Consider the following 14913-nt stretch of genomic DNA (forward strand, 5'->3'; position numbering starts at 1 on the left):
TGGTAGCCATCATTAGCTGGCACACTTGGAGAGACATTTTTCTTTAAATCATATTTTTCTCCAGCTATTGCTGCAACTTGGCTTTCTTTAGTATCAAAACTGACCCACTCCAGGGAACTTCTTACAAATGCTGCCCAACTTTCAGCTGAAAACTGTATGAAATTAGGAGTTGTGCTGCCTGCTACGTGCATACAGCACTCCATATTTTCCAGGTTGCATCCTTAGCTGAAGATGTGCTAGCTAAGGTAAACATGTGTTTGGGTTTATGCAAATGAGATGACATTTTAAAAAAATCACACCAAGTGACGAAAATGACTCAGACTCATCACTTGTTGTATATTGTAGTTTATTAGGTCATTCATTACACTCTAGAAGCTTATAAACTAGTCAGTTTAGGGTATATTATTAAGAAATATATACATATATATTAAAATTACTCTTTTGTTTAGTATTAGAACAATATGAGAAGGTTACATAGAAAAATAAATCAGAACACTGGCCATTTTTAGCACCTGCAAAGGGATGTGTGTAGACTAAGATTATACAGTCATGTTACATACATATATTAATGATGATGGTGATTATATACCATATATTTACATTAAATTGTTCATTTTCACACATGAATAAGTAAAAAAAAGATGGAGCTGTCAGTTTTCCCTGTTTACATTTTCGGGTCCTAAGGCCGTCTGCCATTGGTTGATATTCTCTAAACTACAATCTGATTGGTTCATCAGCTAGAATTATCCCGCAATTTGCCTGAGCAGAGTGACAATTAAAATACAAGTTTGTGAAAATATATGATCAAACCAGAGCTGCCAACAAATTTTCCCAGACTCTATAGAATTGTTTAATATCACACACTCTATCTATCTATACTCTATCGACGGAGATCGATCAACAACACGAAAAACGCATTCGGCCCACCGTCTAAATCGAGGAAACGCTACTTTACCGATTCTAATAAAACACTGATGACGCTAAACGTTAAAAAACTAGACTTCAGATCAATAATCATCACTGATGAACCTGACAAAGAAGATTATGTCATTTTTAAAGAGGACATTTCCTTAATAATCAAGACGGTAGCTTTCCTTTCGGCTGTGCGCGCGCGCTCCCGCGAAGTGCATGCAATTCTCGGCAGGCATGCAGATCTCGGCATAACACCAGTGTGAGGAGGAATGCCGCGAGCTGCCGATGACGGAGTCAAGCCCGCGTCGCTAGCCATCTTTACAGTAGCCTCTCTCAGGCACTCCTTCACCTCACATGCAGCTCTCGCAAACTCTCTGGCCATGTCCTCCGACCACCCGCATGCTCCTTCCTCCTCGTCTCCCCTCTCCTCCTTCTTCACTCTCCTCCCGCCGTAGTAATCCATGTCGTGCACTAGCAAACAGGCTAACTCACCGCCAATGCTCAGCTATCTCCCGCCAGGCTTGTAGTCTGTTGTCCCAAATCACTTCTGACACCAGTGTAATGAATCACTCACGAGCAGGAGACCAGAGTAGCGTTCGGGAAAAAGGCCTGTTTATTTGTGCACTCCAAAAACTCTGACTCTTCTAGCGTAGCACACACACTTCATACACACATACTCACTTACAGTACCCAGCGGGGCAGCCCTCCTCCTCTCTGCTCCACCAATCTCCAGCCCGCACACTGACTGACAGCTGACTCCACTCATACCACACTTACCACTGCCCCAGAGTCGCTACAGTCTATTTAATGTTGTAGTGTGATTTCCTTAAGTAACTCCATTTGTATTCATGTCATACTGTTAATGTTTTTTTATTGTTAGATATTAATTTATGTGCATGTTCTCTGTTTTATTTCTTTATCGTAGTAACCACCCGTCGCACCCATCATATAGCCTACCTCACCTATGGATATTCTGACCAAGAGAAAATGAATGAGTGGCAAGTCAGTTAGTGTGTGAACTGGATTTAATATCACCCATCAGCATCCTGTTTTTACCGGACAACCTGTGGAGATTGACCATCAATAAAACCAACACCTCTTTTATAATTTCATTCCATTTAATATCACTGAATTACTTTTGATACTTAATTAGCCTACGATAAATATTAGATACTTATTGACTTTTACTCAAGTAATATTCTCAAGTGTGACTTTAACTTCTACCAGATCGGTACTTTTACACAAGTGGGTCTTTCAGGTACTTTATTCACCACTGGTAAGGGGAGAGAAAGGAGGAAAAAGGACATCTCCCCCAGCAGACCAGGCCTATATCAGCCTAAAGTCTAGTAGTCCAGAGGAGACACCCATCAAACCTGAGACAGCTGGAGCACTGTGCTCAGGAGGAGAGGCCCAAACTGTCTGTTTACAGTTACACAAAATGTTTGATTGCTGTGACTGGCCCTAAAGATTGTGTACCAAAATATTACGTCAAGGGTCCCTTAATTTTTGTCCATGTTGTTTTCATTTGTTTTATTATTATTAAAAAAAAAAAAAAGCAAAAGCAAAAGCAAAAGCAAAGTCTGATTTCTATTAAAAATAGAATAAGCAATGGTGGTTTGTCACTTTCAGGTTATTTCAGAGAAAATTGTTCATTTTTTTAAGGGGCACCATATTAAAGTATTTTTCATTATGTATTATTTTTCCTAAAAACTATTGTAAACCAGGAACACATAGAACATATTCACAGCACGTTATAAACAAATGTAGGCCACTGTCAGCAGAACAGACATTACAGTACAAGATTATTTAAAAAATATATGCATACCAACAAGAAGTCTACATAAACAGATAACACTGATCAAAGAACAACTAACTTAATAAACGTAAAGTGAACAATTACAATGATTACGCTGGAGTTACACAACATGATTGTGCATTTTAGTAGGCCTATTTGTATGAGGAAATCCGACATTTACGAGGGGCACCTAAAGTAGCATGCCAAGTACCTTCTCCTGAATGGTGCGTCCAGGAACGTCCCCATATCACTCTGAGCCAATGGAATTCCTCCTCGGAACACGCGTTTCTACGACACACTACTACTGGGAATATGGGCTCAGTTTCCTACTTGTCATTTGCACCAAACAAGTGACAGATAATGTCTCTCCGTGTATTAGAAATAATCTTTTTCTGCTATTTTGCCTCTCACATTCCTATCACTGTATTTATTGACTTACAAGCCCTGCTTCCTGGATATGTGTATCCTCAGCCGGTAAGCGTCAGAACCAGGAGAAAATAGAAGTTATAAATTCATAATCAGCTGTTTTGTGTCTATAAGACAATTTACACATGGAATCTTTGTCCCCACCAGCTGAGAGACCTTCTGAGGTGGTATGCAGAGGAGTTCAAAGACCCGATGGTGCTGTATCCGCCGGAATGGTTCAGCTCTTTCATTTTCTGCGAGGCTGTGTTTCAGACGCCTTTCTTTCCCGTTGCAGCTTATGCTTTCCTGAAAGGTCAGTTTATACAAAATATGTAGGCTATAAATATGTTTAATACTGCGATGCTCTTTGACACAGAAACGCATCATGTGGGACACATTCTGGTTTATGCCTCAGGAGACTACAAAAACAGTTAATTCACTCCAGTGATGTTTCTGTGAATTATTTTTGGCCTTATTAGTCTCATTCGTATGTGGAAATGAAATGGTACTATTATTTTTTAGAAGCTACACACCTTCAAACATATGCTACTTTGCCCCCCTTTGTCACTCAGGTAGCAAGTAATGTGGAACAGCTTGTTTGATAATGTGGGACAGTTATTCTTAAGGCTCATTCATACTCCCTTCATGAGCGAAAATAGATTCGTCCCTTGCAAACTTCACTGCCCTCAAACTTCCATGAGTTCTTTATGGTAGGCATAGGTAGGCCTACAGCCAATAGATGGCACTAGAGGGCAACGTTTCACACAACAACAATTGAGGCAAAGGTGGAGGAGGTTATGATATTCAACACAGGGAACGTTGTAGATGGCAGTGGTCTGTGAGGTCACTAAAACATCCCGACATGTGGACAGAGAATTCTTTTGACGTTACGAAGTTACAATTCGTTACATTCCGGAGTTAACTGAAGTGTCTCTGTCGTCTCCTACAGTCGTATCTCGCTTTAATTACGCTACACTGCCTCTATGACCATTGGTGGACTTCCGCCGAGTCCGAACCTGTTAGGCTTTCTGAAAACGTATACAAATATAAATTAAATGAAGGCAGAGTACATGCTCCCTCTCTGTATCTAACATTGTGTGTTAATGAGCCCTTAGCTCTCATTGATTGTTTTCAGTCGCAGTAGAATAGGCAGAGGAGTATGATTTTTTTCCCACAGATTATCTGTCTCATTTAGTGCTGTGTAAATATAATGATATTTTCAGCAAATATGGAAAAGCGTATGTTTACATAAACGTTACCAACTAGAGGTCTTACAGAGGTCAGGTAACTTCTTTCTAACTCCGCACTCCAACTCATTTTCAGACTTGTAATCATCAGCTTTAATGACTGAAGTGATGTGAGGACATTTATCATGTAATCACGGATTAGGAAGTTCACCCACTAATAATAGCTGTGTTAGGGGAAACACTGGTTTAAAACGTTATTTTGTCAATCTAGCCTTAATGATGGACTTGCCTATATGGAGGTAAACTAATCTAGATTTAGGCTTATGTCTGTAAGTTTATAGACTATGCTGGGTGTGAGGGTGAGAGGGCTGTGGTGCTAAGAGTTGATTATATACTAACAGTTAAATATATTATAGTGTTATAGCATAAGTGAAGCAAAAAATAGTGTCTCACTTAACCTGAACAATGCCTTCCACATTAGCTGACGTTTAGGTAATGTGAGACAGTGACATTTATGAAGCAAAGTATTATTTTACACATTTTCTGTGTGTTTCAATCATAGTGCAGGTTGTTATCTAATTTAAATTCCATTAACAACCTTATCACTGAGAAATAGAATGTCATATGCCACTGAGCATAACATGTGCTTGCACTGCAGAGACTTCCTTTAAAGGGAGACCACGCCCACTCTGATGATGTCAGAACAACCCAACCATTGTTTAGTGACAAGGAGGGTTGTAGCAATAATTCAAGATCAGTTTGATGATTGGCTGTTGATTTTGCACATGTCAGATGATTATAATGTCCTACTTTACCTGATGTCCCACATTACCTGAACTCACCCTTAAACATGGCTGAATGGCTTTTTAGAATGTTGTACGACCCATTGCTGAATTCAGCAAACATTTACCCAAGCTAATTACCTACCGTACCGAAGAAATAATTATTTTAGCCTACTCTTTGATAACGTCTTGGGGAACCACAGTTAGACTTTGGGTAATGTAAGGTTAGGTCTTGAAATATATTTTTCTTTCATCGTTAAACAAGTTGGAGGTGCGCCGTCCCAGAGACGGGACATTTCTAAAGTGAGGTAGTATATGAGCTGACTGTCATCTGGAGGTGGAGGGGACGGTGTGACACCTGCCAAGCTGCAGACCACTGTTTGAGGCCAACAAACAACAAAACCAATTTGATTTGATTTGATTTCACTTTATTGTCAGAATAAAATTCTGAAATTTGCCTTGCGTCCCAGGCTATCAACATAAATAAATAAACAAAACATTTAACCAAACAACAAAATCATACAACAAAGGCTAGAAATCACAACAGACATACAATTGTTTTTTCAGTCGTCATTGCTGCATTCCCAGTGGCTTTTTAGCCACCAAAAATGGGTGTTTTTGAATGGCCTGACGCTGCATTTCCTGCCAGGTTAGTGTCACAAAGAGCTGTTGCTTTTTACAAAGACATCGTTGTGTGTCCAGCTGGGATTGTACCACCAAAAGGGGGTATTTTAAGCCAAAACATTATCTTTTCCTAACCATAACCCAAGAGGTATTTGTGCCTAAACCTAACCACGTTATCCACAGCATTGTTGAAATGTGAAGAAACAACAAGTTTCAACATATCCGCGACATAATAACGTACACATGTAAGGTATCTGTTATCTTTGTTTTGCAGAAAAAATACAATGCCAACATTTATTCTGGTGATTGGGTTACATCAGTTGTTATTGGAACTATTTCCTACCATAAAGTGTGTTCTCCAGCTGGACCGTCTTTTGATCACTCAGTGTTTCTTGTCTTTCAGGTGGCTGTAAGTGGATCAGGACTCCTGCCATTGTGTATTCCACACATGTGGCCACCACACTGATCCCAATTGTAGCTCACATCCTCCTCTTTAAGTTCCCTATGAAACCCCATCCTGGTCCCGAGACTCTGCAGGAGCGCTGGCTGCTAGTCTCCATATACTTGCCATACCTGCTGGTGCCTGTGCTGCTGCTTCTCACCATGGTGCTGTCCTCAACATACAACTCCACCACCAAGTCTGGACACAAGCAGGCCAAATCTAAGAAGAACTGACTTTTATTTTTCCACATTTTTAGGTGTACCATTAGTATGTGATCTACACTGCCTGGCCAAAAAAAAAGTCACCACCAAAAAAAAAGTCATACACTCTAATATTTTGTTGGACCGCTTTTAGCTTTGATTACGGCACGCATTCGCTGTGGCATTGTTTCGATAAGCTTCTGCAATGTCACAAGATTTATTTCCATCCAGTGTTGCATTAATTTTTCACCAAGATCTTGCATTGATGATGGTAGAGTCTGACCGCTGCGCAAAGCCTTCTCCAGCACATCCCAAAGATTCTCAATGGGGTTAAGGTCTGGACTCTGTGGTGGCCAATCCATGTGTGAAAATGATGTCTCATGCTCCCTGAACCAGTCTTTCACAATTTGAGCCCGATGAATCCTGGCATTGTCATCTTGGAATATGCCCGTGCCATCAGGGAAGAAAAAATCCATTGATGGACTAACCTGGTCATTCAGTATATTCAGGTAGTCAGCTGACCTCATTCTTTGAGCACATACTGTTGCTGAACCTAGACCTGACCAACTGCAGCAACCCCAGATCATAACACTGCCCCCACAGGCTTGTACAGTAGGCACTAGGCATGATGGGTGCATCACTTCATCTGCCTCTCTTCTTACCCTGATGCGCCCATCACTCTGGAACAGGGTAAATCTGGACCAGACCACATGACCTTCTTCCATTGCTCCAGAGTCCAATCTTTATGCTCCCTAGCAAATTGAAGCCTTTTTTCCAGTTAGCCTCACTGATTAGTGGTTTTCTTAAGGCTACACAGCTGTTCAGTCCCAATCCCTTGAGTTCCCTTCGCATTGTGCGTGTGGAAATGCTCTTACTTTCACTATTAAACATAGCCCTGAGTTCTACTGTTGTTTTTCTTCGATTTGATCTCACCAAACGTTTAAGTGATCGCCGATCACGATCATTGAGGATTTTTTTCCGGCCACATTTCTTCCTCGAAGACGATGGGTCCCCACTATCCTTCCAGTTTTTAATAATGCGTTGGACAGTTCTTAACCCAATTTTAGTAGTTTCTGCAATCTCCTTAGATGTTTTCTCTGCTTGATGCATGCCAATGATTTGACCCTTCTCAAACAGACTAACATCTTTTCCACGACCACGGGATGTGTCTTTCGACATGGTTGTTTAGGAAATGAGAAGCAACTCATTGCACCAGTTGGGGTTAAATAACTTGTTGCCAGCTGAAAGATAATCGCCCATGCAGTAATTATCCAATAGGAGGCTCGTACCTATTTGCTTAGTTAAATCCAGGTGGCGACTTTTTTTTTGGCCAGGCAGTGTATCTGAGAGGTTATGAGTCAATAATTATTATTTTAATAGCTTAGTATTGTATGCACCAGAAAGAAGTATGTTTATACATGGTACTTTAGGCTGCCCTGTACATTAATGTAGGCCCAGTAATATGCTACTCAGTTTTATATGATATATGTAGTAGTGGTTCCCTGCTCCATCTCCCTTTCAGTTAAAGGGCCTTTGGCCTGATTTAACCCCTGATTTAAAGCATATGTCTACACTTTACAGTAGTTTATATGAATTTGAATATAAAAAAAACCATTTAAGTATAGTGTACTTTAACATGAACAGTTAAAAACCATTAATGTAAATTACAATAGCAACACTGCAGAGATACAGTATATTACTGGCAGGTAAGATACAGTATTACACTGTAAATGTCACATTCTGCTGTAAAATACTGTACTAAATTTAATGGTAATAAACTGTTCAAGTAAATTACAGTGGATGCTGGCATCTACAGCTGCCAGTAGTTTTCTGTAATTTTACGAGAAAATTTGTTACAATATCTTTAACCCGTAGTACACCACGACACCCCCATTGTAGACATTTTGATTAAATATGGTTCAGATGTTCATGGGATGAATACATTTGCAAATCAATGTATAGCCTACTCTCAACCTTTTCAAAGCTATAGAGAATGATCTGTCAGCCAACACCTTTCTGAAATAAAGTAAAAAAAACAGAATAGTGGATCATCTGTTCATTTATAAAGTGGGCTAGAATTGTTCAAAGCATTTTGTATAGTATATGAATTATGTAAAATCTTTATTTTCAACAATAGTAGGACATAAGAATACAGACCCAGAATCCCCAAAATAGAGAAAAAAATAATAATAGCAATGAAGTATTCCATCACTTTATTAGAGGACTATGAGTATTAGTACTTTATACTGCCTTTAATGACTGTGTTATTGTTTGTGAATGCTGGCTGGGTAACACAGGCCTACCACAAGTGACTGCTCAGTACACTCTGCAACGGGACACTTTACTCCACCACCATGTTCAGCCCTTTTCTGTACTCTCTGTTCATCCATGGCTTATCACAGCAACAACACTATAAAGTGTACTCATGTCAATATTGTGACATAGATGAGTCACACTCCTGCTCCTAATAGAGAGGAGGGGGAGGAACACCTTGTGGCTTGATGTCCTGACATCAACTTGTAGTTAAATGTCAACAAAATAAAGAAACTTAGTGCTGACCTCAGAAAACAACACACCCATCATGGGTATTACTGGTGCAGCTGGTGAGAGTCACCGGCTTTAAGTTCCTGAACAAACACACAAACACACACAGAGATTACTGAGGACCTTGAGTGTTCTATTAACAAATCCATTTACACATCACTGGTAAAGAAATCACGAGGTAACAGTCATTGGTACACCTGTTTCCTTCTCAATGCTGAAATCCTTGATTGTATTTTGCAGGTTTGAAATGACTAACATAGGCTACCCATCTTAGAATATTTGCCTCATTTTGAATCTTATACTTTTTCAATACTTAAAACCACAGATCTAGTGTGTGTGGTGTTATTTGATTCATGTTAGATTCTAGTTCCTTGGATAATTTGTTATCTCCAATCATACTTTGTATTGGAATTTGGTTTGTTTCTTTTTCTATATCTTTCCATTTTGCTTTAAATTCTGACTTACACCAACAGTATACGGGTCTCAGTTGGGCTGCATAAAAGTACTCCATTAATTTGGGAAGACCCATTTAACCCCTTTAATTGTAACCCCTTTAAGTTCTGTATTTTGTCGGACTGCTTGGGCTAAAGGTTCTATAAAGATCGCAAACAAAATTGGTGATAGACAACAACCTTGTCTGGCTGATCTCTACAACCATATTCTATCAGTCAAATTTCCATTAATTTTGATTCTAGCAGTAGGATTTTGGTACAATGTTTTTATCATTTGTACAGATTTATTACTGAATCCGAATCGCTCTAATACTTGATAAAGAAATGTCAAGTTAACACAGCCAAATGCGGGGCATCGGTGGCTTAGTGGATAGAGCAGGCGCCCCATGTACAAGGCTGTTGCCACAGGGGCCCAGATTCAACTCCAGCCTGTGGCCATTTCCTGCATGTCACTCCCTCTCTTTCTCCCCCCCTCACACTTGTCTGTCCTGTCAATTAAAGGCTAAAATGCCCAAAAATTATCTTATACAAAAAAAAAACACAGTCAAATGCCTTTTCAGCATCAACATAATACTTTGATTCTGTCCTTGTGCTTGCCCAATTATTTCTTGTATTATTTCTCTATTCAATTAGTTCTTTGAATATTCTCTTGGCTTTGATGACCCGATATAAACCCTGTTTGGTCTTCGTCTATTAATTCTACTATAAAAGTGTTCAGTCTTTTGGAAATAACTGATGTAAATAACTTGTAGTCTATGTTCAATATTGCGATCGGCCTGTAGCTTTCGCATCTGTCCTTATCCTTACCTGGTTTTGAATGAATTAAGTTATTGCTCCTGCCCATGTTGGTGGTATGACATTTTCTTTGAAAGTCCAATGAAATGAAGTCTGAAGTGCAGGTATCAACTCTTCTTTAAACATCTTGTACCATTCTGCGGGGTAGCCATCACTACCTGGGGATTTATTATTTTTTAATGAATTTATTGCTTGGATAATTTCCTCCCTTGTAATGTCTGATGTTTGTCTTTCATTCTGACAAGTGCTGATTGATGGTAAATCCATTTGTTTTAAAAAAAAATTCTAATTTCTTCCTCATTTGCAGCAGGTGGTTGCGTATATAATACCTGATAGAACCTCTGAAATGCTCTTTCTATATCTTCTGGTTTATGTATTATCTCATTGGTGTGTGGGTCCCTAATTGTATGTATGATATTTACTGCTTGCTGTTTTCTTTTACGTTTTGCTAGTAATTTTGTCTCAAAAATGTTTTGTTTTTTTCGCATATTCGTCCAGTAATATATCATTTATCTTGGTTTTGGCATCCTTGATTTGTTCATATACTTTTGGATTGTTTGTCCTCTGGTATTGTTGCTCTAAATCTCTCAGTTTTGTAGAATTTATAGCATTCTGATATGCTTCTCTTCTAAGTTTGTTATCTGTGTGGTTTTAGCTATTATCTTTCCTAAAACAAGTGCTTTCATGGCATCCCAAACAATATTCAACTTTTCCCATTGCTGTTTTCTTTCATATATTGCCTAATTTTGTTTTTCAATTCTTCCTCCAACCCTTTATTATTTGATATTCTCACATTAAGTCTTCAGATTGTTTGTCTTTTCCTCGCATTCAGATGTTTATTCAAAAACAAGGTATCATGGTCTGATATATCCATTCCTCCAATCTTACACTCAGTCAGTCTGTATCTATCACCCATATTCATAAAAAAAAAATCTATTCTTGAGTGTACATTGTGTGTTGCAGAATAATACGTGAAATCTTTTTCAAAAGGATTGAGAAGAAGGAATGATTATGTCTATCATTCCCATTTCTCCTAAAGATAACCTCACCAATTTTGATATATAAATAAATATAAATTATAAATATAAACATATATATGCTTATCACTTTCTGGAGGTGCGTAAACTTTAATCAATGTTACAGATTCATTTTCTAGTTTTCCCTTCACTAGCACATATTGACCCTCCTTATCCTTAATTTCTTTTTCACAGACAAATGTAGTTGAGTTTGGAATTAGTATTATACCCAACCTTCTACGTCCTTGTTTATATGTACTGTAATATGAATTCTTAAAACCAATTTTTTTTTTTTTAATTTTTCGTGTTCTGTCTGGGACAAGTGAGTATCCTGTAAAAATATAACGTGTTTCTTCTTTTTTCAATTTTCTTACGACAGTCCCTTTCTTCTTGGGTGTACTTACACCATTTACGTTTAACGACATTATCTTCACATCATTACATACCATATTGCTCTGCTATTGTGTATATGTTTCCCCAAGCATTTCAAAATCCCACAAACATGAACAAAGTTAAAAAAGCTGTGAACTAAATTGAACTTCCATAGGGGGTTTATTCTTCTCTTCTCCCCTAAGTCCCTATTGGTGGGTGGATGGGAAATCCTCTTCTGTGAGGGCCCATCCCTAGACTCGAACAAGACGAACAAAGAGCTAAACCCGCCACATGGTGTTGCTCCCGGTCTAGACATGTCCAACTTTAATGATTAATTCTTTCCCTGTCAGTAACATTATATTATGAAGTGAAAAAAAGAAGCCCTTCAGTATTAATAAACTCAAACATAGAGGGTCGAGGTCTTTTCCTATAGTCTCCTCAAACCGGTGTGAATGGACTTACTTGAGTGTTATCTTTCAGCCCTGTTACCTCTTTATATTAGAAATATATTAGTTATCAGGTCTCCTCTGGTATCCTTGCAACTTTTCCTTTGCTCGTTGTGCTGCCGCATCTTGCTTTGCTCTGCCACGTCCCACTTGCTGCCATCCCGGAGCACCATCGATCCTCTTGTACGCTTGCCCAGCATTGTTGCTTGGTACGTCCACAGTTAACACCCTTACATTCATGTCCTGCACTGCATCCCGTGCGTTGTCGAAACTCTTCCAATCAATTCCAATCGATTCGTATTTTTGTGAATGGGGTCTGAAAACAGATCTCCCTCTCCTTCAGTTCATTCTCGACACATAGGTAGGATTTGCGTTTTTGGACAATCTCGGTGGGGTAGTCATGGTCAAACTGGATTTTCTTGTTGCCTACCGGTATCCCCTTCTGCCAGACTTTCTGTAACACCATCTCCTTGGTTTCAAACTGTAGAAAACTGACCACTATTGATCTCTCTTTCTGCGTCCTCAGGTAGGCCGAAAATCCAGACATTATTTCTCTGGGACCTCGCATCTAGATCAATTATCTTGTCCTGCATCTGGCGTGTCTGTTTTGTTATCTTTGCTAGCAGGTTGCTTGCTTCTGTGTTGTACTCCTCCAACTCCACTATGTGAGCCTGGGCCTCCGTCATGCTCGTCTTTTGCTCCTGTAGTTCTTTGTTACTTTCTGTGAGTTTGCGTTCAGTGTCTTGTCTGAGCATAGCGATTTCTTGTCTCGTCTCACTTTTATGTTCGTCTTTGAATGCTGTTAGCTTGATGTGGAGTTCCCTTTTGAGGTCTCTTATATCGTTGCTTATACTAGCAAGTCCAGCTCTCAGTGCTTCAGCCTGGTCCATTTTCTCTGCTGCTTCACTCTCGTGTTCACTTACATTGTTGCAGTCGGAGACCTCTTCCATTGTAGACTGTTCCTGAGTTTTATTTGAGTTTTTAGTGTGTCTCCTGTTTTGGTGCCCACTCATCTCTAAGTTTATAGCCTTTTTATATCAAGTTCCTATTTCTACTGACTTGGGCGAGCTAAAGGTGGTCATGAGGAGGAAGCACTGGTTAGCCCCGGTTTCACTACAGGTAGATTCACTAGCTATAGGGGTGAGGAAATAAAACCTTAACAGCCAATCAGAGTGATCTCTCACTGACAAGCTCCGCCACTGATTCAACATGCTCACTCGACAGAAAAGCCGCCGATGCCGAAGTGCTACCAGTGCGGGACACACTGCAAAAACTAGGGCGACAGACACTCACGACGGCCCGACTTTGACCGACGGCCAACCATCAGCTTGGTGTGTCAGGGCTTAAAAAGCTAGGCAGCCGACCTGTCAGCCCACCATCTTACAGGAAATCTCGGCTTCAACTTTTAACTTTCAAACATCAACGGGGTAGGTTTGTAAAATCTAATAACTAATTCATAGTGAAGGGGAGGGTCATGTATTTTCTGACAGTAACTCAGGGAGGCTCAAGGAAGATATTTGTAGCTTCAGGGAGGGTCAAAATAAATAAATAGATAAGACAGAAGTAACAGTCCAGCCACCCCCTCCTCTAAAAATAAAGAACATTACAGCAGTTCTGTTATATTTGTGAAACTTATAATGAAACAAAAATATTGTTCAGATCACAGTATAATCCAAATTGTATGTTATCAGTACATGAATAATGATAAAAATATATACACAGTCTATATTTTACGCCCCTGATTCCTTGTCTCGTTTACTGATTATGTTTGTTTCTTTGATCATCTCTTTAATTATGATGACTGATGCAGTTTTATATATTTTGTTCAATTTAAAAAGGGGGGGGGGGGGCATATTTATATTCCCTAAAGGGTCCTAAGGACAGAGGGATGTCGTTTATGCAGCCTGAGCCTGTGATGCATTTAACAGTTTAGCTTTTGTTCAAAATGCCAGAAGGGGCTTTAAGACAAAAAGTCTACTATTAGTTATGTTGCTGTCAGACACCAGAAGGTGTCAGATCTGAACAGTGGGTGTACACTGTAGGCTATGGTAAGCAACAGACTTGTAACTTGTTCAATGCTTCCCTGTTTTCCCCCATTTGTTTGCCTAATGTGTCTAAGGAGTCAGCAACAAAACATATTTTAGCCACCTAAAAAAGTCCTAATTAAAGAAAAAAATCAATATCACTTTAAAAGTATGCTATATTGAGAGTATTATCATTGTTTTGCCTTTCTATTAGACAGCCTGTTCAAACGGGGGAGCCATTAATGACCACATTTCCCCATCTATGCTCCCATTAAAGATACCAAACTCCATTGACAAAAACAAAAAATTTAGCTCGCTGAAAATGTGAACTGCTGGTCTACCACTACAACATTCATTTAGTTATTTTGTATTGTTGTGTGATTTTGGTGAATCCAAACTAACCCTTTGAACACCAAAGTCACACAATAACACAAACTAACTGATCAAGGCAGCGGTAGACCAGCAGCTCCTGTGTTCAGCAATGTTAAATTAATGTTTTTTCTCAAGTCTAAGAATTGCTCAAGTCCGAAATTGCTGTCTAATTATAAAGTAAAGCAGTGAGAATATTTTAAAAATAGTGTACAATCATACTGATTCTGATTTTTTTTAGGTGGCTAAAATAGTTGCCGACCCCTACACAGCAGTAGATTACATGGCTGAAGTGCTGAGCTCCAGCCTGCTTCTCCAAACAGGGGGTGTGTTGACCACCATGGTACATAATATACTATCTATGAATATGCCTGTGGATATTCTCATTCATCCAGGTCATAGTTATCTCAAGGCAATTGAATCGAACGCACCTGGACTTGGTTTTGTCTTAGAAGACGTTTCACCTCTTATCCAAGAGGCTTCATCAGTTCATGCCTGTCTAGACTAGGCTGGAACTAGTCTGACAAACTGGTGTAGAAACAACCCAG

At 39.3% G+C, this 14913-nt stretch overlaps 1 protein-coding gene across 1 annotated transcript; it reads left to right on the plus strand.

Annotated features, from left to right (window-relative positions):
• Positions 1-3018: 3018 nt before the first annotated feature.
• tmem97 (transmembrane protein 97) lies at positions 3019-8388 on the plus strand. The gene is made up of 3 exons (XM_033630626.2): positions 3019-3181; positions 3281-3425; positions 6109-8388. The coding sequence occupies exons 1-3, from the start codon at positions 3068-3070 to the stop codon at positions 6378-6380; spliced, it is 531 nt and encodes a 176-aa protein (XP_033486517.1). The 5' UTR covers positions 3019-3067; the 3' UTR covers positions 6381-8388.
• Positions 8389-14913: the final 6525 nt, after the last annotated feature.

This window comes from Epinephelus lanceolatus, chromosome 4, assembly GCF_041903045.1.
Source record: "Epinephelus lanceolatus isolate andai-2023 chromosome 4, ASM4190304v1, whole genome shotgun sequence".
Lineage (NCBI taxonomy): Eukaryota > Metazoa > Chordata > Actinopteri > Perciformes > Serranidae > Epinephelus > Epinephelus lanceolatus.